At 41.0% G+C, this 27988-nt stretch overlaps 1 protein-coding gene across 1 annotated transcript; it reads left to right on the plus strand.

The window, feature by feature from the left end:
- The first annotated feature begins 18004 nt into the window (after nt 1-18004).
- LOC110221274 (C-C motif chemokine 3-like) lies at nt 18005-20898 on the plus strand. Its single transcript, XM_021005757.2, has 3 exons — nt 18005-18186; nt 18259-18373; nt 20640-20898. The coding sequence occupies exons 1-3, from the start codon at nt 18105-18107 to the stop codon at nt 20725-20727; spliced, it is 285 nt and encodes a 94-aa protein (XP_020861416.1). The 5' UTR covers nt 18005-18104; the 3' UTR covers nt 20728-20898.
- The last annotated feature ends 7090 nt before the right edge of the window (nt 20899-27988 follow it).

Raw genomic sequence — 27988 nt, forward strand, 5'->3', positions numbered from 1 at the left:
GTATCTAGGTTCAAATACTAGGTCTAATACATTGTACCTATGTGACCTTCAGGAAGTCAGTTTACATCTGTGGACCTCAGTGGAAGAAGTTTCTCCTTTGTAAAAGGAGGGAGCTGCACCAGATGACCTCTAAGCTTATCCTCTGACTCTAAATCTACAATCCCACAACTCAATTCTTAACCCCTAATTATAGATAGTAGGAGATAGGTGATGAGAGGTGATAAGAGACCCAAGGCCACACATATAACGTGCCTTTTCTACTTTTCAAAAGTAGGTGGAAAAGTAGGGGTGAGAATATCTGAGTATTGTGTATGTGTGAGCATGAGCTTGTGCGTGTAGAACCTGTGTGACAGGAGAGGTAGCAAGATACAGGGGAAAGAACAATAAATTTGGAGAAAAAGGACTGAATTGGTCTCCCTGACCTGTGACTGTCCTCTCCCACCTCTGACCATCACCCTCCTATAGCCCATCTATTCTTTTGAAAGGAGGGAGGGAAAGGAGAGAACAGAGGGTGGAGAAAGGAAGCAGAGGGGGTGTTCTGGTAGAGCGCAAACTTACTCAGCAGTGGAAAACAAAGTAATATCCACCAAAAACATGACAATTTTATTCACCAAAATGTTCATAAGAGATAGCAAGGGGAGAAACGGAGGACATGAAATCTACAGCTAGGCCGGAAGGAATTCTCTTGGTTGGGAAATCAATTTATATACCATGGGAGAAACTTTATTCCCAAACAACCTGACAATTACCAGTATCTTTAGAGTATTGAAAGGAGGGCAGTGTTCTCTCTGAGAGGACATGCTTCATTTGAGGTGTCTGGTCCTCCAAGTTCCCCCAAACCCTCAAAACCCAGAGCAAGTTTTGCTGCTCCCCCTGCTTCCTGCAACTTCATGGTGTATGTATGTGTGTATGTGGTGGTGCTGGTGGTGGGGGGGGATGGGAGGTGGGTAAACAAAATTGTAGATCATGGGCTCTGAGAATCTGAATCCAAGTATGTGGTACCTCTCAAGGCTCCCTCTTATCATGCTGTTGAGGAAAGCAGAAGTCAGAAGATATCGTCATCTCACCAATCCTTATCTTCTCAACCCTCAGGTCATGCAATCCCGTCTCCTCCATCCTTTATCCCCTCCAATCCCCCTTTTACCAGCCCCTGTCTCCTACAGCCCTCATCTCACTAATTCTCATCTCATCTCCTCTGACTGTTATGTCCTCCAATCCCCATCTCATCAGTCCCTATTCCTCAGCTCCATTTTCACTTCCACTTCATTAATCACCATTTTAACAGCTCCCACCTCAGCAACCCCTTTCTCACTGATCCTGCTACTTATTCATCTCTGCTGCTACCTCCACCACTCACCGCACAATCTCTTTTCCTAAACCAGGAGCCAAGTAGGGTGATGCCATGAAATCAAACTCACATCCAGAGAAAGTGAAACTAACTTCTATCCAGTCTCCGAGACTGGGAACAGAGGGAAAATTTCCCCAATAGTCATGCGGCTTGGAAGTATTTCTTGGGAAGTCCTCCAGGGTCCAATACCTGTGATTCCCATTTATCCAAAGGGATGCTCCTTTCTAGCACCTCTGACCTGTGTTTCCTTTAGCTAATACCTACTATTTCTCAAGTGCCCAAAGCAGAGAAAGTTTCCCCACTCCATCCCTGCAGACAAACCTAGGTCTGTGCTCAGTTTCTGATCCCACACTAGATTCCCTGAAGGATATTGTACAAAGCTGCTTCTCCTCATCTGTTCTCAGTCCCCCAATCTGTGAAATGGGAAAGTGCTTTTTGGCTTCTCATTCACTCCATAGTTTTTTACATCTTGGTGGTGTGTGAAGGTAGTATTAGTTGTTCAGCTTGTCCAGCTCTTCCTGACCCTGTGGACCATTATCCATGGGGTTTCTTGGCAAAAATAATGGAGTGGTTTGCCATTTCCTTCTCTGGTACATTAAGGCAAACAAGGTTAAGTGACTTGCCCAGGGTCACAGAGCTATTAAGTGTCTGAGGCTGGATTTGAATTCAGGTCTTCCTGACTCAGGCCCAGTGCTCTAACCACTGCATCTCCTAGCTGCTGTGAAGGTAGAGGGTGTCATAATTAAACTCTTCCTCTCCCTGCCATTCCTCTCTATCGCTACTCATCAGCATTCTCACCATAGGGAATATGGCTTAAGAGACCTGTTCAGTGGTACAGCTGGTTAGGTGCCAGGTTTCCTCGTGCTTAGTTCAATGGTTTTTGTCCAGGGCATCATGTTTTGCCTTTTTCTATCCCACTGTGTTTTAATCTGAAACATTCATGTGCATTTCTTTGTTATTAATTTTAGTGGTAATGATAATTTGTTCCACCCTGCATCTGAGTAGGAAGGGGGCAAGCACCCTGCTGCTCTCCTCCTTCTCTCTGGCTTCTCACCTTCACCACATGAAGTAGATATTTGCTCTCTGCAGCCAGAGGGACCATCGGTTGCATGTTTGGTGACCAGATATGTCTATGCAACTTGCCGTAAGTTCCTCACATGGTCCACCACAAGGGGCCTTGGGGGGAGGGAGCAGGGTATAGGATAATGCATCATATGAGCCCAGATGGTTTGGTTACAGCCTCCTTATAGAAAAACTGACTTTTCTGCTTCAGGTTGTTTCTAAGCATAGCCTAGTTACAGGGTGGGGGACCTGCAGCCTCGAGGCTGAAGGTTCCACATCCCTGTTAGTTTTGAAGTTTGATTTTGGCACCTTCCCACCTTCCTTTCTGTATACCCTTTCAGTCTTCTGATGTTTCTCCACCCCACCCCACATTAGAAAGATTCTGGTATTGTCTGATTGCCCTCATAAAGCCTTCTAGCTTTCTAAGCTATTACATTAGAGTCCCCTCTTCCTCCTCCCATCAGGTCTATCTTTCCCTTAAGTGTCCCTGCCTCCTTCCCTTACAAGTGCAATAGTGATTCAAGGATGGAGAGAGAGAGGCAAATACAGGCCCAGAGGCAAACACAAATTCAAAAGAGGCCATGGCATAGACATAGGTTATAAAAAAAAGAGATCATTTTGGAGGCAGGGACACTTGGACAAGTCATTTCAACTCTCTGAGCCTCAGTTTCCTCATCAATAAAAAGGAGCAATAATATGTTTACTAGCTATTTCACAGGGATATTTATGGAAAGTACTTGATAAACCTTAAAGCGCAATATAGTTGTGCTTTAGCTATACCAACTAAGTGCTCACCATCTCTCTGTCTCTGTCTCTGTCTCTCTTTCTTTCTCATCACCTTACAAGTGCAAGCTCTAGTTCTTGTATTTCCTATAGACAGCAGAAGCTGGTCATGCCTGTGGCTATTCCAGATGAGTTATATCTAGATTTATAGAATTCTAGAAAAGTCTGTCATCTTCTTTGTTGTGGGCGTATAGACAAATATCCGTTGTGGTCACCGTTACCCTTAGCAGAGGTGGAGAAGAAGGTCACAGGTAGCCAGCCTGTGACGGGGTGATGAAATGACTGTGGTGGGTGGAGGAAGAGTTGAAGAGAGTGGGAAGTTTCCCTTAGATGTCTTTTTTTAGCTAAGAGTAGGAAGAAACTCAATTTCCCTCAGCAAGTATTGAATCCACAGGGCAGAAGCCTGAGTCCAGATATAAAAACAAGTATTGTTTGTTTTCAGTGTCCCAAACCTTTGGGCTCCCTGTCTCCCGTAGCACCCTCTCATACTGGGTACCTCTCTATTGAGTGCCCTATGACCTCAGGCCTAACCTTTGTTATGGACATCCTGTACTGACCATCTTCCTACTTTTCCCTGCAACCTTCTGCTGTGGGTTCTTGTTCTTTCCCTCCCCACAAATCCATGGGAATTATCCTGACTGGAATCCCCTCCCCTGTCCAGTTCCCTCTACATTCTCATGTGTCACCTCACAGGTCTGGTACATCAGTGTCTCATACTTGTACAAAGGGGAACAAAGGGGCTTCCTCCCCAACTCAGTAGCACAGGATGTAGAGTTTAGAATGGGGAAGGCTTCAAAAATGCACTGGGTGCTTTAGGGAACTGCAAGCTTGACATGAGTTAAGACAAAGCAGACAGAATAGCTAAAGCCATCTTAGGCTACATTGAGAGAGACAGTGTCCAGGACTCAAGAGGTCAGACAGTGTCTAGGGTACTGTATTATTTCTAGACAGCACATTTTAGGGAGAGTATTGATAAACTCCAGAGGAGGCTAGATTTCTCAGAGGACTGAGGATTTCCATGTAGGGATCAGCTGAAAAAAAATTAGGGATATTTATTTTGAGAAAGAGAGGACTCAGCAGGGAATGATAGCTGTGTTCAAGTATTAGAAAGACTACTTTGGAAGCAAAATTAATTTTTTTTTCTGATTAAATCTAAAGGGCAGAGCCAAGAGCAATTCAGTCAATAAGTATTTATGAAACAGGCACTATGATAAATGCTGGGTGAAAGTTACGAAGAACCAGATTTAGGCTCAAATAAGGAAAATTTCTCATGCATTTATAGGGGGCCCAATGTCTATGAATCAGGAAATCATCTGGTTGATTTATTTCCAAAATCTTGAAAAAAAATATTATGGGCTTAAAATTCCACTAAAAATAACTGGAATGTATAACACATTTGGGAATCTACCTACAAAAAACACACAGGGGAATTATGTGGATATAACTACAAAACACATTACAGAAATAAAGACATCTGAATAATTGGAGAGACATTAACTGCTAATTGTTGGGCTGTGTTGGTAATAATGATGACAATACTACCTATATTAATTTACATATTTACTGTATATGGAGACTTATATAAATATTATATAAATATTACATATTTAACTGCTTTTTAGATATAACAAATGATAACATTTACCTGGAGGAACAAAAAAATCAAGAATGTCAAAAAAAAAAAGACACAAGTGAAAGGAAGAGGCTGTAGCAGTACCCGATCTCACATTATACTTCAAAGCAATAATCATGGAAACTATTTGGGATTGGCTAAAAAAAAGAATAAAAAAGAAGATCAATAGGACAGATTGGGAACATGAGATTGGGAAACAAATGAACTGAATGTAGTAGCACAATGTTTGCTTAATCCAAATAACCAACCCAAATCCTGAGATAAGGACTGGCTATTTGACAAATACTGCTAGGATTCTCAAAAGGAAAGATGCAAGCTATCAATGGTTGACATGGGAATTTGTTTTGCTGGACTCTGAATATTTGTTATGAGGGTTTTCTTTTTCTTTTTTTTATGATTCAATGGGGTGGGGGAAGCAATGATAAATGCTAATGAGCAAATATTAAAAAAAAACAAACCTCACCCCCCAACCACGTAAAAGTGTTCCAAATCACCAATAATAATGGAAATGAATTCGAACAACTTTGAGGTTCTACCTCGTGACTAGCAGATTTTCAAAGATGACCAAATACATAAATGACAATGATTGTAAAAAGGTAAGCAGGATTGGTGGAGCTGTGAAATGGGCCAACCATTCTGGAAGGCACGTTGAAGCTAGCTGTGTATTTGGTTTGCTTTACTATCCTTATTCGCTAGAGGGAAGGACTTAGCGTGTATGTGTGAGACTTAAGTGATAGTGATATACATGTAAAAAAAAGAAAAGCACGGCAATGAATCATCTAAAAATATAAGACAAGAGCAAAAGAAAGGTCATAGGAGTGCAAAGACAACAAAGGCAGTGTGGGAACTATCATGTAAAATTTGAAATACATCAAAACAGCAATATGCTAAACACAGAAAAGATTTTAGATTTCAGATGGAATCTCTCCCCCTCCCCCATCCCTGTCTGTCTCTGTGTCTCTGTATCTGTCTCTCTCTGTCTCTGTCTCTCTCTCTTCCTCTTTGTCTCTCTTTCTCTGTATCTCTCTCTCTCTCTCTCTCTCTCTCTCTCTCTCTCTTTCTCTCGGTCTCTGTGTCTGTGTATTTGTCTTTCCCTGTCTTTGTTTCTCTGTCTCTGTCTCTCTTGTAGTTAGTTAAAAAGCACTTACTATGTACCTAGAACTGTGAGAAGGGCTGGAGATAACAAAGAAAGCTTGAAACAGTCCCTGCCCACATTCTATCTATATGAAAAATAGGGAGGTACATACAAGGTATAGACAGAGTAGGTGGAGGTACTGGAATTGATCCTTTGCTCAGGGAAGTGTTCATGCTTGTTAAGGTCACGATAATAAAAAGGAAAGTTAAAAAATGAAAATAGTAGGTTAGACTAGCTATTCTTTTTTTTTTTTTCCTTTTAGCCAATTGGGGTTAAGTGACTTGCCCAGGGTCACACAGCTGGTAAGTGTCAAGTGTTTGGTCTGAGGCTGGATTTGAACTCAGGTCTTCCTGACTTCAGTGCTGGTACTCTATCCACCACACCACCTAGCTGCCCCTTAGACTAGCTATTCTGTGAGGTCCCTTTCACCTCTGTCAGATAATCCACCATGCATACTAAACTGCAGTTTCTAGTTTTATCCTGAGTAGGTCACACTTCTTCAACAGACTGCTGTCAGGACTTCCTTTCCTTCCATGGTCGGCTGAGCCGGAGAACAGACTGTGATTTTAGAACAGAGACTCTCGGGGACCCATACCCTCATTTTACTTCTCAGCAGGGAGGAGAGTATCTGCCAATAAGCTAATCAAATGTCCTGATCTTGCCCTGGGCATTTGGCTGCTTCCCAAGTCAGGTAGAGTTCTTGGTGTGGGGTGTGGAGGATCTAGAAGTCTTGGAGTTATAAGATCTGTGGAACTGGAAGGGACATTGGTGATCACACACACTTTGGAGTCTTCAACATTCACCTCGCTTTGCTTTTTTGGAAAGAGGACTGACTTCCAGGTATTTTTCGAACAAAGTCTGGTCAGTGGTCCCGACTCTCTCTGGAAGTAAAAGATGGAGTTTTGGGGACTTTGTGTTGTGGGCAAAGGGCCATCAGTATATTTGCTTTAGAAAATACTGACTTTTTCTTTCTAGAGGGATCTCAGGGAGAAGCAGGAGAGCAAAGGTGGAAGAATGGCATGGGGCTCTGGGAAGAAAAGGGAACTTTTCTTTGAAGGGGTGAGAGGGATAGAGAGTGTGGCATAGTGGAAGAAGAATGAAGCTTGTAATAATTGGAGGAGCTGGCATCAAATCCCAGCTCTATTACTCTCTGTAGGATCTTGGGTAAGTCACTTCTTCCTCTGGAATATGAGAGGGTTGAACTGGATGGTTTCTACTTCCTTCCAGCTTTGAATGCTGGGATTTCCATGACTCATCCTAGCATCTATGATTTCTTTTCCTCTATGACCTGTTCTTTCAATCTGCCTGAGCCCTATGTCAGGAGGGACACAGAATTTTCGGAATTATATTTTTTAAATAATTGAAGGAAAGGTGAAATTTCAGTTAGAGGTTAGTGAAAAATGAAGATATATAATTTCCCCATCTAGGTTCACATTACCCCCACCCCTCAACAACAACAACAACAATAACAATAACAACAATGACGACCAACCAGCTAAGCCAATGCTGTCGATGATCTGTGGACCTCAGAATAAGAACCCTTACTCTATACTCCAATGCTTGTTGTTATAGCTCTCTAAAGAGCTTTTGAGTGTTTCTTTATCAGAAGGTCTAGTCTCTGAGAAAAATCACCAAGATAGGAATTTAGAAATGTTTTTTTGGGAAACATCATTGTAGCGGTATAGAAAAGACAGAGGACTGTCAGAAGACCTGAGTTTGAATCCTGATTCAAATGCTATTATCTGTATGACTTTAAGCAAATCATTCTAAGATCCCTCTGAGAAAATGAGGGTATGGCAAAAGATAGTTTTTCCAGTTTTAAATCTGGCAGACAAGATACTTCATCACACTGATAAAATGAAAGGGTTGGTCATGATGGTCTCTAAGGTCTAACTCCATCTATTAACCTTTCAGGGTTTACAGATATTCTGAATATGAGATGTTTGGCATTCTAACATATAATCTGTTTTTCTCCAAATTTGTGTTTTGATTTTTGACAGAGTACTTAAATTTTTGTATTTTAGTATGTAACTGGGGTGGGGGAGGGATGTTGACAGAGTCCCCAGTCAGGTATGAGAGATCATAAGGTATGTCTTTGTGTGGTATTTCTTTGTGAAACATGTGGGCATACCCACTGGTACCCATGGAGCTCCTGCTTGGTTCCCAATGATTGGGGCTATTTCCAAGATGGTTGACGGAGACTCAGAAGTGTGGATTTTGTCTGGAAGAGCTACCCTTGTCTCTCTTTTCTAAAAAAGTGAGCTGACAAATCAGCAGTCTCTTTTTTGGACTTCCTTTTTGTCTTACCCAGTTCAGAAAACATATTGCACACAGTAAAGGGAGCCTGATTGTAGGGAGGGATGTCTATGCCTTTTCTTCCATCAGGAACTAGACATGGAGGCTTTGGGGAAGATGCACATTGGAGTTGGCCATGTACTTGCTGGCTTGAGGGGAGAGATCCTGAGAGTGAACTCTCCTAGCTGTTAAAAGATTGACAGCAATTGTATGATTTCCTGCAGAAGGCTACTCAGGTAGTTCAAGTTGGTGGACTCCAACTTTTGTATAGAAGAGGGGAGATTTTGAACTCCTTAGGCAGTGTGGCACTAGAATCTAGTCTTTTAACCAGAAAAGACATTTCCTAAGTGGTGCCAAGCTAGGGGGTTGTCTCATGCTCAAATTGGAGAGTTTCTGAATTTAAAATTTAAAGAGAAAAGCATTCTTCCTGATGTAGTGAGGTTCTTGGAGAAAGAAGAGAATGATCCAATCACTGATCTAGGTCTTGAGCAGTACCTTACTTAGAGAATGAAGCCACCATATTGTAGGGCAGGGGGAGGTAAGAAATCTGGACCTTGCCACCAAACTCACTCCTCACATTATTATAGTGAGTTATTCAGATAGTACTTGTTAGATGGGAAAGGGATTGCTTATTCAGCAGGCCTAAAGTGTGTGTATGTGTGTGTATATATACATGCATATACGTGTGTATGTATATGGGAATCTCAACCACAGGGTGGCACTAATAGTCTGGGAGGGACAGTATCAGTCTCTGCGGAAGACTACAGAGCTACCAAAATGTTAAAGGGAGAGTTGATAGACTCATTGAGTACTCTCTCTATTTCTGTGAGTCTTTTGAGCACCTTTTGTATTCCTCTACCTGTTTATGGATTTCTGCAATTCCTTTGCATCCTTTGCTTTTTTTTTTCTGTGTTGAAATAACCTCTAACACCCAATATCCATATTCTAACTTTGAGTGGTCATATAGGAAGACAGTTTTTCATCAACCAAAATACAGGACTAAGCCATCACCTTTGGCTGCTAATAGATATACCTGACAAAGAAAAATGGAGGATATTCTGGCAGGGAATTGCTACCTTTCCTCCTTAGCTTACCATTTGTCCTGGACCAAATTCATTTGCATGTTAAGCCAGAGATGATCTTGGGAGTATTGAACCCTAAGTTAGATGGTTATGTAAAATATTAGCAAGGGCTTTGATTTCCACCCAGGCAGGAGTCAAAAAAAATTTAATCTTATCCTGGGGGCCCTCTGTAAGGCTTTTGTTAGCTGAGTGTGTTCTTAAGAAAGCTGAAGCAGAGATGGCATGAGGGCCTCTGAAGGAATTCCAACAAATAGTAGCCGAGAGCAATGCCCAGAAGAGATGACATGTTCAAAAGCTGCCAAAACCCACAACACCTCACGGAGATCAGTAGGGACCAGCAAAATAACATGCCTAATGGAGACACCACGAGACCAGAAGAGAAACACACCAGTGGACACCATGTACAGGTCATCACCATGATATATATACATATATGTCGCTAGTAAGTGTCAAGTGTCTGAGGCAGGATTTGAACTCAGGTCCTCCTGACTCTAGGGCCGGTGCTCTATCTAGTGTGCTACCTAGCTGCCCCACATCACCATAATATTAGTGGGGACCAGCAGAGCCTGGTGGAGCACCATGGAGAGATATGCTCAGCAGAAGCACTAAATCTAAAGGGGACTAAGTCTAGTGGCAGCAACATGATGAGATCTTCACAAGACACTGTTGGTTATACAGAGCAAGAGGTATAAGTTGCCTCTCCATAAGAGGCCAGCCACATGTGTTTTCTATGTGCATATGCCCCCTACACATGATCACTATTCACACTTGCTCTTTCCACTGATGGCATGTGGATTTATGAGAAAGTGTGCACTGAGTTTATGGAAGAAATGTTCTGTTAGAAAGTTCTTGCTGTCTTATTTCATTAAGTAACTTCTTTGAACTGATGAACCCTCTGGCTGATGAGAAAAAAAGTACATGCATTGGTGAGAAATCACAAGCAGCCGTTTAGAGTAGATGCAGTTCCACAGAGAACCTTAAACTTCAGTTAGCTGTTTTTGGGATCCTACAGGTGAGATGGGAGTACTTAAGGTGTTACACTTGTGTAAGAGCTGGGGACCTCTTTTACTCACTTTTGGGGAAAGTTATACCCAAACCATCTTTGGAAATTTTCCTGGAGTATATCCAGGTGAGAGCAATGAGTCAAAGATAAAGAAAAACCCCTTTTTTGAGGGGGGGCAGGATTGGACAAAGTTTGTGCAAGTCCACAAGGCTTTGGGGGGACCCTGGGCCTAGTGTTTCAATACATATATTAACATCTTTCATTTTTTCTTATTTGAATTGATACTTTGTTTTTATAACATCCTTATTTATGAACAAATCCCTTCCTTCATCTGTTCTGGACTGTGGAAGACCTGTGTTCAAATCCAGCCTGAGACACTTACTAGCCATGTGCCTTGGGGCAAGTCACTTAACCTCTGTCTGCCCAAGTTTCCTCAGCTATAAAATGGGGAAAATAATAATAGCACCTACATTTCACGAGGTTGTTGTGTGGATCAAATGAGATAATATTTGTAAAGTGCTTGGTACATATTAGGTGTTTAATACATGTTTGTTCCATTTTCTTTCCCCCACCCCCCAATATGAATTTCATTATTATTTTTTCTAGCTCTGGAAAACAAAACAATCCTTAGGTAGTTTGATTGGAATAGCACTGATTAAATGAATTAATATGGATATTACTGTCCTTTTTATATTATATTTCATATTATATTATCTATTATATTGGCATGATCTACTCATGAACAATTAATGTTTCTCTAATAATTTAGGTCTGTCTTAATTTCTTCAAAGACTATTTTATATTTTGGATTCATATAATTCATGTTTGTATATTTTATACTTTTTGTAGTTATTTTGAGTGGAATTTCTACCTCTTTCTGCTTGGTTTTGTTCATAATATAAACAAATATGATAATTTATGTGGTTTAATTTTATATCCTGAAATTTGATGAATTTATTAATTATTTTAGTTAATTTTTAGCTGACTCTTTAGAGTTTTCTAAGTAAATCATGATATCATCTGCAAAAAGTAATACATTTCTTTCCTCCATTTTTCTTTATTGTCTTATTGCTGTAGCTGGCAATAACTGTAGCTAGGACTTTATTAGATAGTGGTAGTGATATTACACATGCTTGCTTTACCCCTCATCTTACTGGAAAGACTTCTAGCTTTTTCTCCATTACATATAATGTTTCTCCTTGGTTTTAGAAAGATATAACATACTTTATTAAGAGAAGATCTATTTATTCTTATGCTTTCTAGTATTTTTTTTTAAAGAGAAGCAGGTATTGGATGTTGTCAAATTCTTTTCAGCACCTACTGATATCATGTGGTTTTTAAAATATTTATATTAGTAAGATGATTTATTATATTTATAGTTTCCTTTATGTTGACCCAACTTTACATTCCCAACATAACTCCAACTTGGTCATACTGTATAATTTTTCTAATATGTTGTTGTAGCCTGTTTGTAATATTTTATTAAATTTCTTGAATCAGTATTCAATAGGGATACTGATCTATAATTTTTTCTCTGCTTTGTCTCTCTCTTATTTAAGTATTGAGACCATATTTCTATCATGGAAAGAGATTGTAAAAGTGCCTTCATTTAATATATTGCATGGAATATGTGAAATGTTTGAATTAGTTGTTCTTTGAATATTTCATAGAATTTATTTATAAATGCATCTGGTTCTAGAATTTTTCTTTGGGAATTTATGGCTCATTCAATTTCTTTTTTTCCCTGATATTGGGCTATTTAAGCTATTTCTTCTTTTGTTAAGCTAGCCATTTTATATTTTTGTAGATGTAATGTGGGTCTAGCTCATGTGCAGACCATACCATTGTGCTAAGATGGTATCTCTAAACGGAAAACACTGTGTGGACATTCTGTAATTGGTTCTGACTGGTCTACCACATAGTTGAGAGGAGTTTTCTTCCTTCTAATAGGTGTGTAGCCAATAATTGTCAGCATCTTTGAAACGGACTAATTGAGTCAACTGCTCTCTCTTTGGCTCTATTGCTACATTTGTGAGGAAGTGAGGTAATTCTTTCACTCATAGCATCTTCACTTACAATGAGAACTTGTAGTAAGGAAAAAAGACCTTGAGGTCTCCTCTCCTCTTTAAGGCCATATGGTCCCAAGAAATGGGCCTGGGCCCTTTGCTTTTTTGTTTGTTCCTTTCCCATCTAGGTGCAGGGAATAGAGTCTTCAGATTTAAGAGTGACAAAGGCTGAGAGTGCAAGCCATAGGAATCTGGGAGTCTAGGAATCTCTGTCAGATGTTGCAGCCAGCCCAGCACTGAGGCATCAAAATACACAGAATGATCATCTGGAATGATCTTTATTACTCCAGCCCAGCAAAATCCACCCATGTATATAAATTTGGTGGGACTAATATGATGTAGGAACTGAGCTAAGTTTTGAGCCTAATCTCTACTCCAACCCTTAGAGACCGAGTGGATGGAAGGGAGATTATGTCCCTGATATGTTAGAGGAAGTGTTTGTAGTTTATTCTATGTTTTTGAAGTAAATATTCCTTTGTAAAAGCTATCTCATGTTACATGATTAAATGGATATGGGGTACTTGTCACTGACCTAAAGTTAATAGGAACACTAATGGGGTATTGAGCCAATGGCAGAGAAAAGAGATGCCCACAACCCCACATAAAGTACATGAGAACCTTGAGAGGGAGGTGTAACAGGTCTGGCCCTGTTATTTATATATTTATATAAATACATTTATATAAATATTCATCTCCTTCCTTTAAATGATCACTTTTATGAGCATATATTTGGGCAAAATAGTTTCTGATAACTTCCTTTATTTCCTCGTGAATTGTTGTGACCTCTTGTTTTTAAATTTTTTACTTGAACAATATGGTTTTCCTTTCTTTATTAAAAAAAATCAGATTGGTTAGCTGTTTATCTGTCTCATTAGTGTTTTTAAAAAATGCTCCTAGATTTAATAGTTCATTATTTTTGACTTTCAATTTTATTAATCTTTTAATTTTTAGAACTTCTATTTGGTTGTTTAATGGGATTTTAAAATTTGTTGTTGCTCAAGTTTTTTTTTTTATGTTGTGTGAGAAATGAAAGAGTTAAGTTTCCACATCATCTTCGGAACCGAGTTTGGGGTCCTCTTTATAACAGTTGTGATCTTAATTCCTTTATTTTTTCTTCTCTTTACTGATAAAAACATTTAGAGACATCAGTTTGCCCCTAATAACTATTTTAGTTTCATCCCATAAGTTTTAGTATATTGTCTCATTATTTCTTTTACGACATTTTCTAATTTGTCCTTTGATCTATCAGTTCTTTAGGATTACATTACTTAGTTTCTTAATTATATTAAGTGTTAATTTGAGCCCTGTATTAGATATAAGTTTTATTACATTGTGATTAGTAAATGGTGTATTTAGTATTTGTGCTTTTCTATATTTTTTGATGAAGTATTTGTGCCTCAACGTGTGGTCAGTTTTATAAAGTTGCCATGTATAGATGAGAAGTATGTAAATCCCTTTCTATTACCATACAGTAATCACCAGAGATCTATCATCTCTAATTTTCTAAATTCTATTTAAATCCTTAACTTCTTTCTTGTCATTTCTTGGTTAGCTTTATTAAAGTTTGAAAGACTTTTTATTCTTAGGCTAAAGAAAGACCTCTGACAGAGGATAAAGGTCTCTGACAAAGGCATAAGCCTCAGTGACCAGGAATAGCAGATCAAACAAAAGATTTATGCCTGAGGATACGAGCTAACTAGCCATGTTTGGCGTTAGAAAGAACTTGATAAAAGAAGCCAGAAATCTCCTTTTTAACATAGATACTAACTCATGTGATCCTCATAACAATCCTGAGAGGTAGGCACTGTTATTAGCCCTATTTTACAGATGAGGAAACTGAGGCTAAGAGAAGTAGGATGACTTGCTTAGGGGCACCCAGATAATAAGTGCCTAAGCAGCATTTGAACTCAGGTCTTCCTGATTTCAAGTCAGGTCCTGTACCCACTGTGCCACAAAGCTGTCTCCTATGTATTCCATATGTGTTTGACTCTATCATAAATGTTCTCTACATATGTCCTAACTTCCCATTAATTTTATGTATACCCATGGGAAAGTATGTCCCAGGTTTATAGGGGGAAGTGTTTTATTGATGACTAAAAAAACCTGTTATTTCATCAACTGCCTTTGCTTTGAACAAATTTTTAGAATCTCTTCTTTCCTTCAAAATTCAGCATATTACCTCCCACATGAGATCTTTACTGATGCCTCTAGCTGCTGGTGCCTTTCCCCTGGAAATCACTTGTGTTTCTTTTCGATATAACTCTTCATTCACTCTTCATGTTTTGTACCCTGTTAGAACACAAATTCCTTGAGGTCAGGACCTGTCTCACTTTTGTCTTTGTTTTCTCCGCACTTAGCCCACCATCTGTGTAGACCCTGTGCTTAATAAATGCCTTTTGATTGATCAAACCTAGTCAAATGAATTTCTAAGGGTGAAATTTTAGATATCATGACATTCTTCTTTTAAAAATTTATTTTGAATTATCAACAATCACTTCCATAAGCTTTTGAGTTTTAAAATTTTCTCCCCATCTCTCCCCACCTCCCTCCCCAAGATGGCATGCAATCTGATATAGGCTATACATACACATTCCTATTAAACATATTTTTACATTAGTGATGTAAGTAAAAATTAGAACCAATAGGAGGAACCACCAGAAAGAGGAAACAAAACACAACAGAAGAAAAAAATAGCAAATAGTATGCTTCAATCTGCATTCAAACTCCATAGTTCTTCCTTCCTTGTGGATAGCATTTTCCATCATGAGGCCTTTGGACATGTCTTAGATCCTTGTATTGCTGAGAAGGGTTAAGTCTATCAATATTAGTCATCGCACAACATGGCTGTTATTGTGTACAACGTTCTCCTGGTTCTGCTCACTTCCCTCAGCATCAGACCATACAAGTCTTTCCAGGTTTTCCTGAAGTCAGCCTGTTCATTATTTTTTTTGGCACAATAGTATTCCGTTACATTCATATACCACAACTTGTTTGTCCATTCTCCAATTGATGGGCATCCTCTCAGTTTCCAGTTCTTTGCCACCACAAAAAGAGCTGCTATAAATATTTTTGTACATGTGGGTCCTTTTCCCATTTGTATGATCTCTTTGGCATACAGCCCTAGAAGTGCTATTGCTGGGTCAAAGAGTATGCACATATTTATAGCCCTTTGACCATAGTTCCAGATTGCTCTCCAAATTGGTTGGATCAGTTCACAACTCAACTCCACCAACAATGCATTAGTGTTCCCATTTTCCCACATCTTCTCCAGCATTTATCATTTTCCTGTTTTGTCATGTTGGCCAATCTGATAGGTGTGGTGTGGTACCTCAGAGTTGGTTTGATTTGCATTTCTCTAAACAATAGTGATTTAGAGCATTTTTTCATATGACTACAGATAGATTTAATTTCTTTGTCTGAGAACTGCCTGTTCATATCCTTTGACCATTTATCAATAGGAGAATGACTTGTATTCTTATAAATTTGACTTAATTCTTTATATATTTTAGAAATGAGGCCTTTATCAGAGACACTGGTTGTAAAAAATTCTTTCCCAATTTTCTACCTTCCTTCTAATCTTAATTGCATTGGCTTTGTGCAAAAACTTTTCAATTTAATGTAATCAAAGTTATCCATTTATTTTTCATAATGTTCTCTATCTCCTGTTTGATCATGAATCCTTCTGCTCTCCATAAATCTAATAAGTAAACTATTCCTTGCTCTCCCTTGCTTACAGTATCAGCCTTTATATCTGAATCATGGACCCATTTTGACTTTATTTTGGTATATGGTTACCATGACATTCTTCAAGGGTCTGGGAAAGAAACTTTTGGACAGGGAGGGACTTATTGCTATTCCTCAAATCACATAACTGAGATCACATGTCTAATCCCTGGTACTGAAACTGGATCCACTGGGTTTCTAAGGAGTTTGGGCTTTATATGTGTTTAATGAAATGTTGCTCAGATGAGACACCTGTGGAAACCATAGGCTAGATGGTTTTTCATTGATTAGTTCTGTAAGGAAACAAAGGGAACTAATTCAATGTAAGGACATTTCTTAAGCACCTACCAAGGGCAGGTGTGGAGGGGAGGGGAAGGAGTGGTGGGATACAAATAAGGTTTTAGCCCCACAGAGCATAGAGGGGCCAGATGAGATATTGACTGAATCCCCCAATGATTAGAATCCAAGTTGAAAAGGAAACATCTCTCCTTTGCTTTCTCAGTCTTTTGCTTCATGCACAAGACACAACTGGAATGAATTTCTACAAATCTTGCTGGCTGACCTTACTAGCTATCATAACTTTCTCATTTATTAGGAAGTGAATTTAAGGACAAAACAGTAAAAGAGGAAATGGTCTGTTTGAGAGGTAGCTTGGCCCAGTGGATAGATAACTTGTCTGAAAGCCCCTGGAGACTTACATCTGATCCATCCTGGCCGTGTGACCCAGGCAAGTCCCTTAAGCTCTCAAGGCCCCAGGCAATTTTTTAAGACCACAAGTTACAGAGAAGGTGCAGATCTCCGTTGGAAGAGAGATCAGTTGGGGCTGGGGAACAGGGTTGGTTCATGGGTAGCTGGGGTTCAGTATCCCTAGGATGGGTAGGGTTTAAGGTGATGGGAGCATGCCAACTCTCCAGAAACAGCCCAGGCAGAGTAACAATGAGAGGTCTATTTAGGGAGCTGGGTGAGTCCCAAGTTATTCTTCAAGGTTTAACTCCATGGCAAGTAGTCATGTTGTATTGTGTGAGGCCCCATGTGGCTGGCCAGGCAGCAAGCAGGAGCAGGAGTCCTAGCCCAGGGCATCTGGGAACTGGTTCAGGGGACAAGAGGTGTTGTTGGTGCCACGAGAGCCAATCCTTTGTGTGGAATCCAGGGGCAGGGGGTGGTGACTTAGACACCTCATGACAAGCTCAGGAAGGGCCTGGAGTTATCTAAGTGAGGTCTGGTCCTCACTTTTCTCTACATCTGCTGATCTGCTTGGATTCAGCTTCACAGAAAAAGATGGCCCTCCCAGGACATGCTCATCACTTCTAAACTCTCCACCAGGCTGCTAACTGAAGCCTTGATTGACACCACCTCTCTCAGCCTTCTCTCCCCTCTGATTGGACGGCTGGAGGGAGGAGTCCCAAACTCCTCCTAAGGCCTTCCTTTAGAGGAGACAGAAATTGGACTATAAGATCCTCACTCACCTTTGCATCCGGGGTCCTGCCTGGTTTCAAATCCATGGAACAATTTCTTCTCTGGTGTTTTACCTCTCTCTCCACCCCAATCCCATGCTCCCCCCTCCTCCTGCCTCATTTTGTGTGTTGTCTCTCCCTTTGGATTGTAAGCTCCTTGAGTTCAGGCATTGTCATTCTTTTTATTACTTGTATCTCTAGTCCTTAACACAGTGCCTGGCACATACTAGGTGCTTAAGAAATGTTTATTGGATTGGATTGTTGCAGTGGCCTGGGGGGCTCTGTTCCCCAAAGCCCCACCTTTTCTCTAACCCAAGCCTCAGTTACCTTATTTTCAAAGCATGGTGACCTGCCCAAATAAGGAATTCAATTTCTATGAACGTTAATTTCTGTTCCCTTCTCCTGCCATCTCCACAGAGCTCACCCAGAGCAGGGTCCTGGTCACTAAGAATCAAGGTCAAGGTCAAGCTGAACATTCTTCCACGTTGGCTTGGGTCCCAAGCTTCTCCTCATCCTGACCATGGGGGTCTTGGTGGCTGTCTTCTCCTTCTTCCTTCTCCTCCTCCCTTCTGGCTTCTGCTTGGTGATGTCAGTCAAGCACGGTAAGTCCCTTTCCTTTTCTAATTGCCTTGAGGTCCCTCTCATGGGTCCTCATTCAGCTCTTTCCTTCACAGCTGCTTCAACTGACTTTGTCCCCTGCTGCAACAACTTCATCAGCCATCGGATCCCACAATCTCTTGTGATCGGTTTTGTTAGGACCAGCCCCCAGTGCCCCAAGCCTGGAGTTTTGTGAGTACTTCATATGCTGACTTTTTCTGAAAGGACAAGAAGTGATGGGGTGATGTGCAAGAAGGCATGGAGAGCAGCCCCTGGCAAAGGCTGAGAATCCCCAAGGAATCCAGTGGGGAAGGGGATTTAGACTTGTGTTTCTTGATCCTATCCTATAGCACTAGAAGGAATGGGTAAAAATTTCAGAGGCAAATTTAGGATCAATGTAAGGGGAAAAAACCCAGCAACTCCCTTAGGATCATGGCTCCAGAGCTGAGAGGGACCTTGGAGGCCATGAAGTCCAACATCCCAATTTTACAAATAAGGAAACGGAGACCTAGAGAATGACAGAGACCTTGTCAAGGTCACACAGGTGGTAAACATTAGAGGTGGGAGGTGCTTGGGCCTCTGTACTGCAGCACCTCCTAAATCTGGAATGGTCATGGGTTCTCCTACACCAGACTTCATCAGCCAGAGGCTGTCTAACCATTTGTGCTGAGATGTTGTAGACAAGAATCTGGTTTCCATACAGGCTAGACTAGGTGGCTTCTGAGATCCCTTTCCTCTCCAATATTCTAGAACTCAGGAAATTTCTGGCCTCCCTAGCTTACTGAAGAGGAGGATTTGACCGTAGAGAGACTGGAAATAGTACTGAATTGGTAGTCAAAAATTGTTGTTCAGTCATTTTCCATTGTGTCCAACTATTTGTGTCCCTATTTGGAGTTTTCTTGGCAGAGGTACTGGAGTAGTTTGCCATTTCCTTCTCCAGATCATTTGACAGATGAGGAAACTGAGGCAAACAGGGTGAAGTGACTTACCCAGAGTCATACAACTTAGTAAGTGTCTGAGGCTGGATTTTTTTTTTTTTGTCATCGTCTTTTTTTGGGTGAGGCAATGGGGGTTAAGTGACTTGCCCAGGGTCACACAGCTAGTAAGTGTCAAGTCTCTAAGGCCAGATTTGAACTCAGTTCCTCCTGACTCCAAGGCCACAGCTTTATCCACTGTGCCACCTAGCTGCCCCCTGAGGCTAGATTTGAACTCAGGTTTTTGGAACTCCAGACCTGTCACTCTATCCACTGTGTCACCTAGCTTCCTGGGAGTCAAAAGACCTGGGTTCAAATTTCAGCTCTGTCATTTATTACCTTTGTGACCTCCTTGGATGTCTCCTTTCACTTTCTTTGGGCCTCTTAGGTTTAATGGTCTTCTATGACCCTTTCCGTGCATCTATAACTGTTGGACAGGATGACCCCTGACCTCTCTTCCAGTTCTAAATTGATGATGCTATAATCATAAATTACAAATACTTAGAATATGGTGTCATATGATATATTAAATAGTTTTGTTGTAATTATAAATATTTCTATCTAGTGTTATAATTATATATCATATAATACATTATAATTATAAATATTTATAACATAGTTTATAATTATATATTATATGATATATTGTTATAATTATAAATATTTTCATACAGTGTTAGAATTATAAATGTGTATAATATATTGTTATAGTATCATACACAATATACTGTAATAAACAACATATACCAATTATTCACATTACAGGTCACAGGTCACTTAGCCTTTACGGAAGAGCTATCTTTCATTTCTCAGAAGCCTTGAGATTATTCTGGGGGGAGGTAGTAGTGGTACCTGGAGTAGAAGAACAATGGGGCTCCCCTGAAAGTCCTTGCCCTAACAGGGAAACCAGGCACATTCCCCAACCATCAGAGAATCCTCACAAACCTCAGGGCGTGGGTATACGAGAGGGATGGGGTTTAGGATTGGTAGGCAGAGGAGACCTTGGAAATCATCCAAGCTAATCCCTCCATTTTGTTGAGAAGGAAACTGAGGTCTCTAGAGCTGTTGAGGGTTTTCTATGGTCCCACAAGGAGTAAGTAGTAGAGATGGCCTTTTGATTTTAGAGCTAGGGCTCTTTATAGGACAACTACAATGCCCCTGTAGGTAGTTGTGGTAGGGAAGATTGAGTGGTGACAGAAGCTGGTTTGGAGATGATGGGTAAGGCTCTGAGATCTCCCAGCAGATTGAGATGAGCTAGTTGGGAATCTCCTTCCTGTACTGGACCTGATGGGTAGGAGCTGCTCCCATTGAAGGTTGGGAGAGACACCCCAGGGAGGATACCCAGGAGATGCTGAAGAGGGAGAGGCTCACAGCCCTGGGGAGATGAGGGCAAAGTCAGGCTGCAGAAAGGGAGAAATGAGAAAAGAAGGGCATTTAATTTCAGCAGTTCTCTGAATAGACTCCACCTGCTTTTCAATCCTCAGGTTTGAAACCAAACAAGGACTGAAAGTCTGTGCCAATCCAGCTGTCCACTGGGTCCAGAGGTATATCAAAAGCCTGGGTTTCAACTAAGCTGGGGGGACAGGGTGGCAGGCGAAAGAGGACAAGGAAAGTCAGCTGGAGCATACCTGTGCCCTTTTGCTAGTGCTGACCTGGTCCTGGCCCCCAGGACTGCAGGCAGCCTCAAAGCTGCTATTCCCACCCCAGAGGGATGGATGGAAATGGGTCAAGCTGCTCCCACAGTCTGGGGGACAATAAAAGCCTTTGAAAGCAAAACTCTCTGTTGGTTTTCCTGGGGATGTGGGTTGAATGGATTTTACTTCTCTTTCCTACTTTCCTGCATCAATCCATACTGGAGACTCTTCTCACCAATCATGCAGGGGAGATGGAGTCTAGGACAGGCAGAGGGTTCAGGTTTATGGTGAGAAGAAGCTGGCATGTGACTTCCACCCCCAAGTTCAGGATTCCTGTCTTTCCACTTTCTGTTCTTCTCTAGGCCTGTCTTCTTTTTTCAATGACTAGTTCTCCCTACTTCCCCCCAATCCCTACCTTCTCTTCCAAGTCACCCAGGCTCATAACCTCAGTTTCATACTCTATTCCTCATTTGAATCTGTTTTCAAATCTCTTTTCTACCTTCAAAACATCTCTCCTCTAGATCTGCCTTTTTCTACTGACATGGCTCTGTCACTGGTGCTGGCCCTTATCCATTACCTCTTATGTGGACTATTCTCCTAGTTAATCCCTCTGCCTCAAGTCTTTCCTCACTAATTCATTCTTCACTCAGCTGCCAAAGTGATTTTCCTAAAGCACACTTCTGACACCGTGGCACCTCCCTTTCCCCTGCACAGAAGGAGGTCCACTGGCTTCCTATCACCTCCAGGATCAAATATGAATCTTCTGTTTGTCATCCAAAGCTCTTTATCACTTGATTCCTTCCTGCCTTTCTGCCTTTCTTACACTTTTTAGTCTCCTGCATTTTCCAAGATCCAGAGACGTTGGAATCCTTGCTGTTGCTCATACGTGATGCTCTGTACTCAACGTCTGTTTCTTCAAGCTCTCCCCCATTCCTAGAATGCTTTCCCTCTTCACCTCTCCCTCTTGACTTCTCTGGTTTCATTCAAGACTTAGCTCAGATCCCATCTGCTGCATCTGTTCTCCCTCCCCTGCTAGTACCTTCCCTCTGGGCTGACCTCCCATTTCTTCACCTTGTAGATAGCTTGTATGTACATAGTTGTCTCCCCCATTAGAAAGTGAGCTCCTTGAGTTTAGGGCTCAGGTTTCTGTCTTTCTTTGTATTCCCAGTGCTTAGCACAGTACCTGACACATAGTAGATGCTTAATAAATGCTTTTTGATGGACTGATTATTTGTATTCCTAATACTTAACATAGCATCTGGTACATAGCAGGTGCTTAGTAAATGTTTTTTGATTTAATATTTTATTTTTTTCCCCAATTATGTGTGAAAACAATTTTTTAAAAAACATTTGAGAAGGAAAACAATCTGATATAGGTTTTACATGTGTAGTCATGCAAAACATATTTCCATGTTAGTTTGTTGTAAAGGAAAAGGGAGACCAAAAAAACCCCCAAGAAAAATAAAGTAAAGAAAAGGCATACCTCAATCTGTATTCAGACTCTATTAGTCCTTTCTCTGGAGGTGGATAGCATTTTTCATCATAAGTCTTTCAGGATTGTCTTGGATCATTGTATTGCTGAGAGTAGCTAAGTTATTCACAGTTGATCATCATAAAATATTGTTGTTACAGCATATAATGTTCTCTTTGTTCTGCTCATTTCACTTTGCATCAGTTCATGTAAGTCTTTCCAGGTTTTTTTCTGAGAGCATACTGCTCATCAGTTCTTACAGCACAGTAGTATTCCACGACAATTACGTACAACTTGTTCAGCCATTCCCCAACTGATGGCCATCCTCTCAATTTCCAGTTCTTTGTCACCACTAAAACACCTGCTATAACTATTTTTGTGCACATAGATCCTTTTCCTTTTTTTTTTTTTAATCTCTTTGGGATATTAGTGGTATTGCTTGGTCAAAGGGTCATGTGGGAGATAATATGCTGAGTTTTGAAGGATGTAGAGGACCACATGTGGCCTTGAGGCTACAAGTTCCCTACCCAGATGGCTTTTCATTGATTAGTTCTGTAAGGAAAAAAGGAACTAATTCAATTTTAGGGACATTTCTTAAGCACCCACCTAGTGGCAGGTGCTGAGGTGAGGGGAAGGAGTGGTGGGATACAAATAAGGTTTTGCCCCCACAGAGCATAGAGGGTCCAGATGAGAAATTGAACAAATCCTCCAATGCTTGGAAACCAAGTTGAAAAGGAAACATATCTCCTTTACTTTCTCGGTCTTTTGCTTCATGCACAAGATATAACTGGAATGAATTTCTACAAATCTTACTGGCTGACCTTACTAGCTATCATAACTTTCTCATTTATTAGGAAATGATTTAAAGACAAAACAGTAAAAGAGGAAATGGTCTGTTTGAGAGGCAACCTGGCACAGTGGATAGATAGTTTGTCTGAAAGCCCCTGGAGACTTATTTCTGACCCATCCTGGCTGTGTGACCCAGGCAAGTCCCTTAAGCTCTCAAGACCCCTAGACAATTTTCTAAGACCACAAGTTACAGAGAAGGTGCTGATCTCCATTGGAAGATGGATCAGCTGGGGCTGGGGAACAGGGTTGATTCATGGGTAGCTGGGGTTCAGTATCCCTAGGATGGGTAGGGTTTAAGGTGATGGGAGCATGCCAACTCTCCAGAAACAGCCCAGGCAGAGTAACAATGAGAGGTCTATTTAGGGAGCTGGGTGAGTCCCAAGTTATTCTTTAAGGTCTAACTCCATGGCAAGTAGTCATGTTGTATTGTGTGAGACACAATGTGGCTGGCCAGGCAGCAAGCAGGAGCAGGAGTCCTAGCCCAGGGCATCTGGGAACTGGGTCAAGAGACAAGAGGTGGTATTGGTTCCAGAGGGACTATCCCTTGTGTGGAATCCAGGGGCAGGGGGTGGTGACTTAGACACCTCCTGGCAAGCTCAGGAAGGGCCTTGTTGTGCAGTAGTTTCAGTCCCTGGTGCCTTTCACAGAGTTCTTAATGAGTGAGTCTGATAAGTTTGCACAGCTCTGCCTTGATCAAATCCAACCCACTTGCAAGTCAAGACATCATCACCTCTCTGATGTCACGATCCCCTTCGAGAACAAAGCACAAACACAACAACAACACTTATTAACTGACTTTCCCTCCCCTACCTATATTGCCAAATAACCTTTTCCTGTTCCTTTGCTGGCTTATCCCATTTTTCTTGCCCATCTCTTTGCTTTCTCCTTTCCCTTCCCAGTCCCGTATGTTTGCCTTTCTAAATGTTAGGAGGAGAGATAGTGTGGGTTCTTTATAGCCCGGGTTTAGTGTTTTGGCAGCGTGGGGTAATGGGAGGCCTGCTGGCTTTGGAATCCCAGTTCTGAAGCTATTTATGAGCCTTTGGGCAACTCTCTTGATCTCCTTGGGCTTCTCTTCCTCTATACATCATGAGAGGGTTGGACTACATAACTACTTTGAAGATTTTTTTAAATTGACATCTTGTGTTATTATATCACCTTCATATCTCAGCTGAAGAGAAGGTGCCAACCTGCCTTGGTAGAAAGATTTTTTTTATTAAAATGAGAATTAATTTATTATTCCTTTATACTCCTCTGCTTCACCACAGTAACAAACTTATTTTGAAACAATACATTGTAATATTGAATCATTTATATGTCTATTTGCCTGATTTTTTTTTTGTTGTCAAAAGACTTTGCATTTGGTGCCATACCTACCAAACTCTTTTCATTATTTCTTTAATCTTCTACCACTAATCTTACCCTACATAATTTTAAAATATGAATTTAAATGAAAAAAATAAATTTATTAATCACATCTTACATTATATTTTCCCATATCACTTTGAAGCATTCCTCATTTTATTCTCAGTGATCAGATATTTAGGGAATCTAATTAGTTTTCAGTCTGTCTGCTTTATGAATCAAATGTTTCAGGTATATTTATTCAGTGTCTAAAAATGGCAAAAACAGAGATTAAAGGAGGCTCACTCTAAAAAGTCATCTAAAATCCTGAGCAGCAGTGCAAAGATATTCCTAGAAGGAGTTTTCTTAGATAGGAGATCTACTTTTATCATTAAAATCTCAGCTCCAGTCCCTATCCCTATTGCTCTCCTATCTCAATATATCATTCGCTTCCTCATCCAGAGACTCTGTCCCGATCCAAAGGATGAAAGAGAAAGAATGACTAAAGCATTTATTAATCCCTTACTAATCCCTTACACACACATGTGTGTAAGCTACATTAACTCTTTTAAAGTATTTGTTTTTTTAATTTCTAATTAATTTATTTTGAATTACCTAATAATAATAATAATAATAATAATAAGCTTTTGAGTTTTGAATTTTTCTCCCTCTCCCTCCCTACTTGCCTCCCCAAGATGGCACACAATCTGATATAGGCTATACATATACATTCCTGTTAAATATATTTTCACATTAGTGATGTGGTAGGTAAGAATTAGAATCAGTAGTAAGAACCACCAGAAAGAGGAAACAAAACACAACAGAAGAAAAAAGATAGCAAATAGTATGCTTCAATCTGCATTCAAACTCCATAGTTCTTTCTTTGGATGTGGGTAGCATTTTCCAACATGAGGCCTTTGGAGATGTCTTAGATCCTTGTATTGCTGAGAAGGGTTAAGTCTATCTATATTAGTCATCGCACAACATGGCTGTTACTGTGTACAATGTTCTCCTAGTTCTGCTCATTTCACTCAGCATCAGACCATACAAGTCTTTCCAGGTTTTTGTGAAGTCAGCCTGTTCATCATTTCTTATAGCACAATAGTATTCCATTATATTCATATACCACAACTTGTTCAGCCATTCCCCAATTGATGGGCATCTTCTCAATTTCCAATTCTTTGCCATCACAAAAAGAGCTGCTATAAATATTTTTGTGCATGTAGTTCCTTTTCCCATTTGTATGATCTCTTACATTAACTTTTAAAGTGACTTTTACTACTAGTTATCTACAGGAAGAGGACAGCTAGATGGCACAGTGGATAGAGCACTGAGCTGGGAATCAGATCTTCCTGAGTTCAAATCAAGCTTCAGATACTGACTAGCTCTGTGACTCTGGGCAAGTCTTTTAGCCCTGTTTGCCTAAGTTTCCTCATCTTTCAAATGAGCTGGCGAAGGAAATGGCAAACCACTCCAGTATCTTTGCCGAGAGAACCCCAACATGAGGTCACAAAGATTTAGACTCTTGTCTCCTCTCCCTTTCCCTCCCCTGGCTAACTCTATCCTCCCCTTACCTGAGGGCTTTTTGCCAAAAGGAAGGCAAATTTTGATGGCTGAAACATACCTAGTTATCTTGGGGTTTGCTGGTCAGATTTCTTTGTCAAAGACCAGGCCTTGAATCCAATTCACTCTGGAACTTATTGTTCGGATAATAGGCCTCAGCTTAAGTGCCACTTAATGGTTATTTTTGGTCCCTCTTGGCTTGGAGTGAATGTGAATAATAATTGTTTCTCTTTTGGCCAGCAACCCTGAGGGTCTTCCCCTCCCAATTTGATTTTTTTTTTTGTTGTTAAAGGGATCATCCCTTGACTCACTTCTTAAACCAGCCTATTCACTGAATGGGTGTTGCCTCACTTAAAGTGAGAACCTGAAAAGACCTTAGCTTAAAAAGGCCAAGGTCTCTCACTGCATCATGGGCCATCTCCTGTCACCCAGACCTATATCTGGTTACTGGACCTAGATGGCTCTGGAGAAGAAAGTGAGGCTAGTGACTTTGCACAGCCCTCCCTTGCTCAAGTCCAATTCAATGCAAGTCATGTCATCATCTCCCTGATGTCCCGCTCCTCTTCAAAAACAAAGGACAAACCGCAGTCAGAGACATGACTGAAACAACTGAACAATGAACTAAACATTGGATCTATGGTCCTGTAATCCTTTCAGCCCCAAATCTGTGATCTTTTTGCCCTGTGTGAGCCTGAATTCTTTTCCTCTCCCTTGTACCCACCCAGAGCACTAACTCTAAGGCTTCTGGGCAGAATATTGGAGGTTATTTTTTTTTCCCTGGGGACCCTGGCTTGCACTCTTCTTAAATCACCCCTGCACATTGTGAGACATTCTGCAGACTCAGCCATCTATCCAGCCCTGTTGCTGGGTTACTTCTCCCTCCCAAGCCTTTCTTGGCTTCTCCCTGCAGTCTCTTGGACCCCATTGCCCTAGATGTGGGGAATAGACATGCTACTCACATAATCTCTGGCAGACTGCACTGACTCCTGGTCTCAAAGTAACTGATCACCAAGTTGCGTGGGACCTTGTGGGCCAGGTTATGTGAAGCAGCAGGACCTAGGTTTGACATCCTTTGCTGGAAGGAAAAAGGACAATGAGGGCCAGTCTCATTCTGATTCATCTGACCTCTTAGAAGGTCAACAAAGGAAGAGTTTTTCCCAAGTAGAGTTTGAAGGACATAAGCCTATTCTTCTTCCTTTCTTTTTCCTCAGCTCTCTCCATTTCTACCTTTATCTGTTCTCTTCCTACCCCAGTTCTCAACCCCCCCTCCCCTCCCCTCTCCTTTCCTCTCCTCTCTTCCCTTCTTCTTTCCTTTCCTCAGATATTCTCCCAGGAAACTGAATGTGGGGTGTGTGTGTGTGTGTGTGTGTGTGTGTGTGTGTGTGCGTGTGTGTGTGTTTATGTGGTGGGCAATGAGGGGCTATGTGAACTATAACAGACCCAGGATCATACTTCTCTGCAAGAGAAGGATATATAAATGGTTATTCCCATTCCCACTTTCATTCTACCACACTGACAGGCCTTGGCCATTATCCAAGAGGAACCAGATACGTTGAACAGGGTGGGAGAGGTTTGGCTACACCCCAAAGGCAAGTTACTTGTCCTTTCTGTTCCCCCAGCTGTGAAATAGGGATGATCCTCCTGGTCGCATTTCAGGATTGCCATGAGGTCACTGAAGACAGGCCTACAGGTTGCTGGGCTTGAATGCCATCTGTCAGTGGGAAACAGGTTGGCACCTTGGCACCTGCCTTGGAGAGTAGTGGTTGAATAGGTGTGATTATTGATATTGGAAGGAGTACCTCTATCAATGAGATCACAGACCCAAAGAAAGGAGTCCTGGACTTATATCTAGTTTTATTGCAGCCTTCAAAGCCTTTCACATATCATTTGGTTCTTCTCACCACCCTATGAAGTAAGCTGGTGCAGGGCATTATTTTCCTTCTTTTATAGATGAAGAAAATAGAGATGAAGTAAC

This window comes from Phascolarctos cinereus, unplaced genomic scaffold (assembly GCF_003287225.1).
Source record: "Phascolarctos cinereus isolate Bilbo 61053 unplaced genomic scaffold, phaCin_HiC Scaffold_5;HRSCAF=322, whole genome shotgun sequence".
Taxonomy (NCBI): Eukaryota; Metazoa; Chordata; class Mammalia; order Diprotodontia; family Phascolarctidae; genus Phascolarctos; species Phascolarctos cinereus.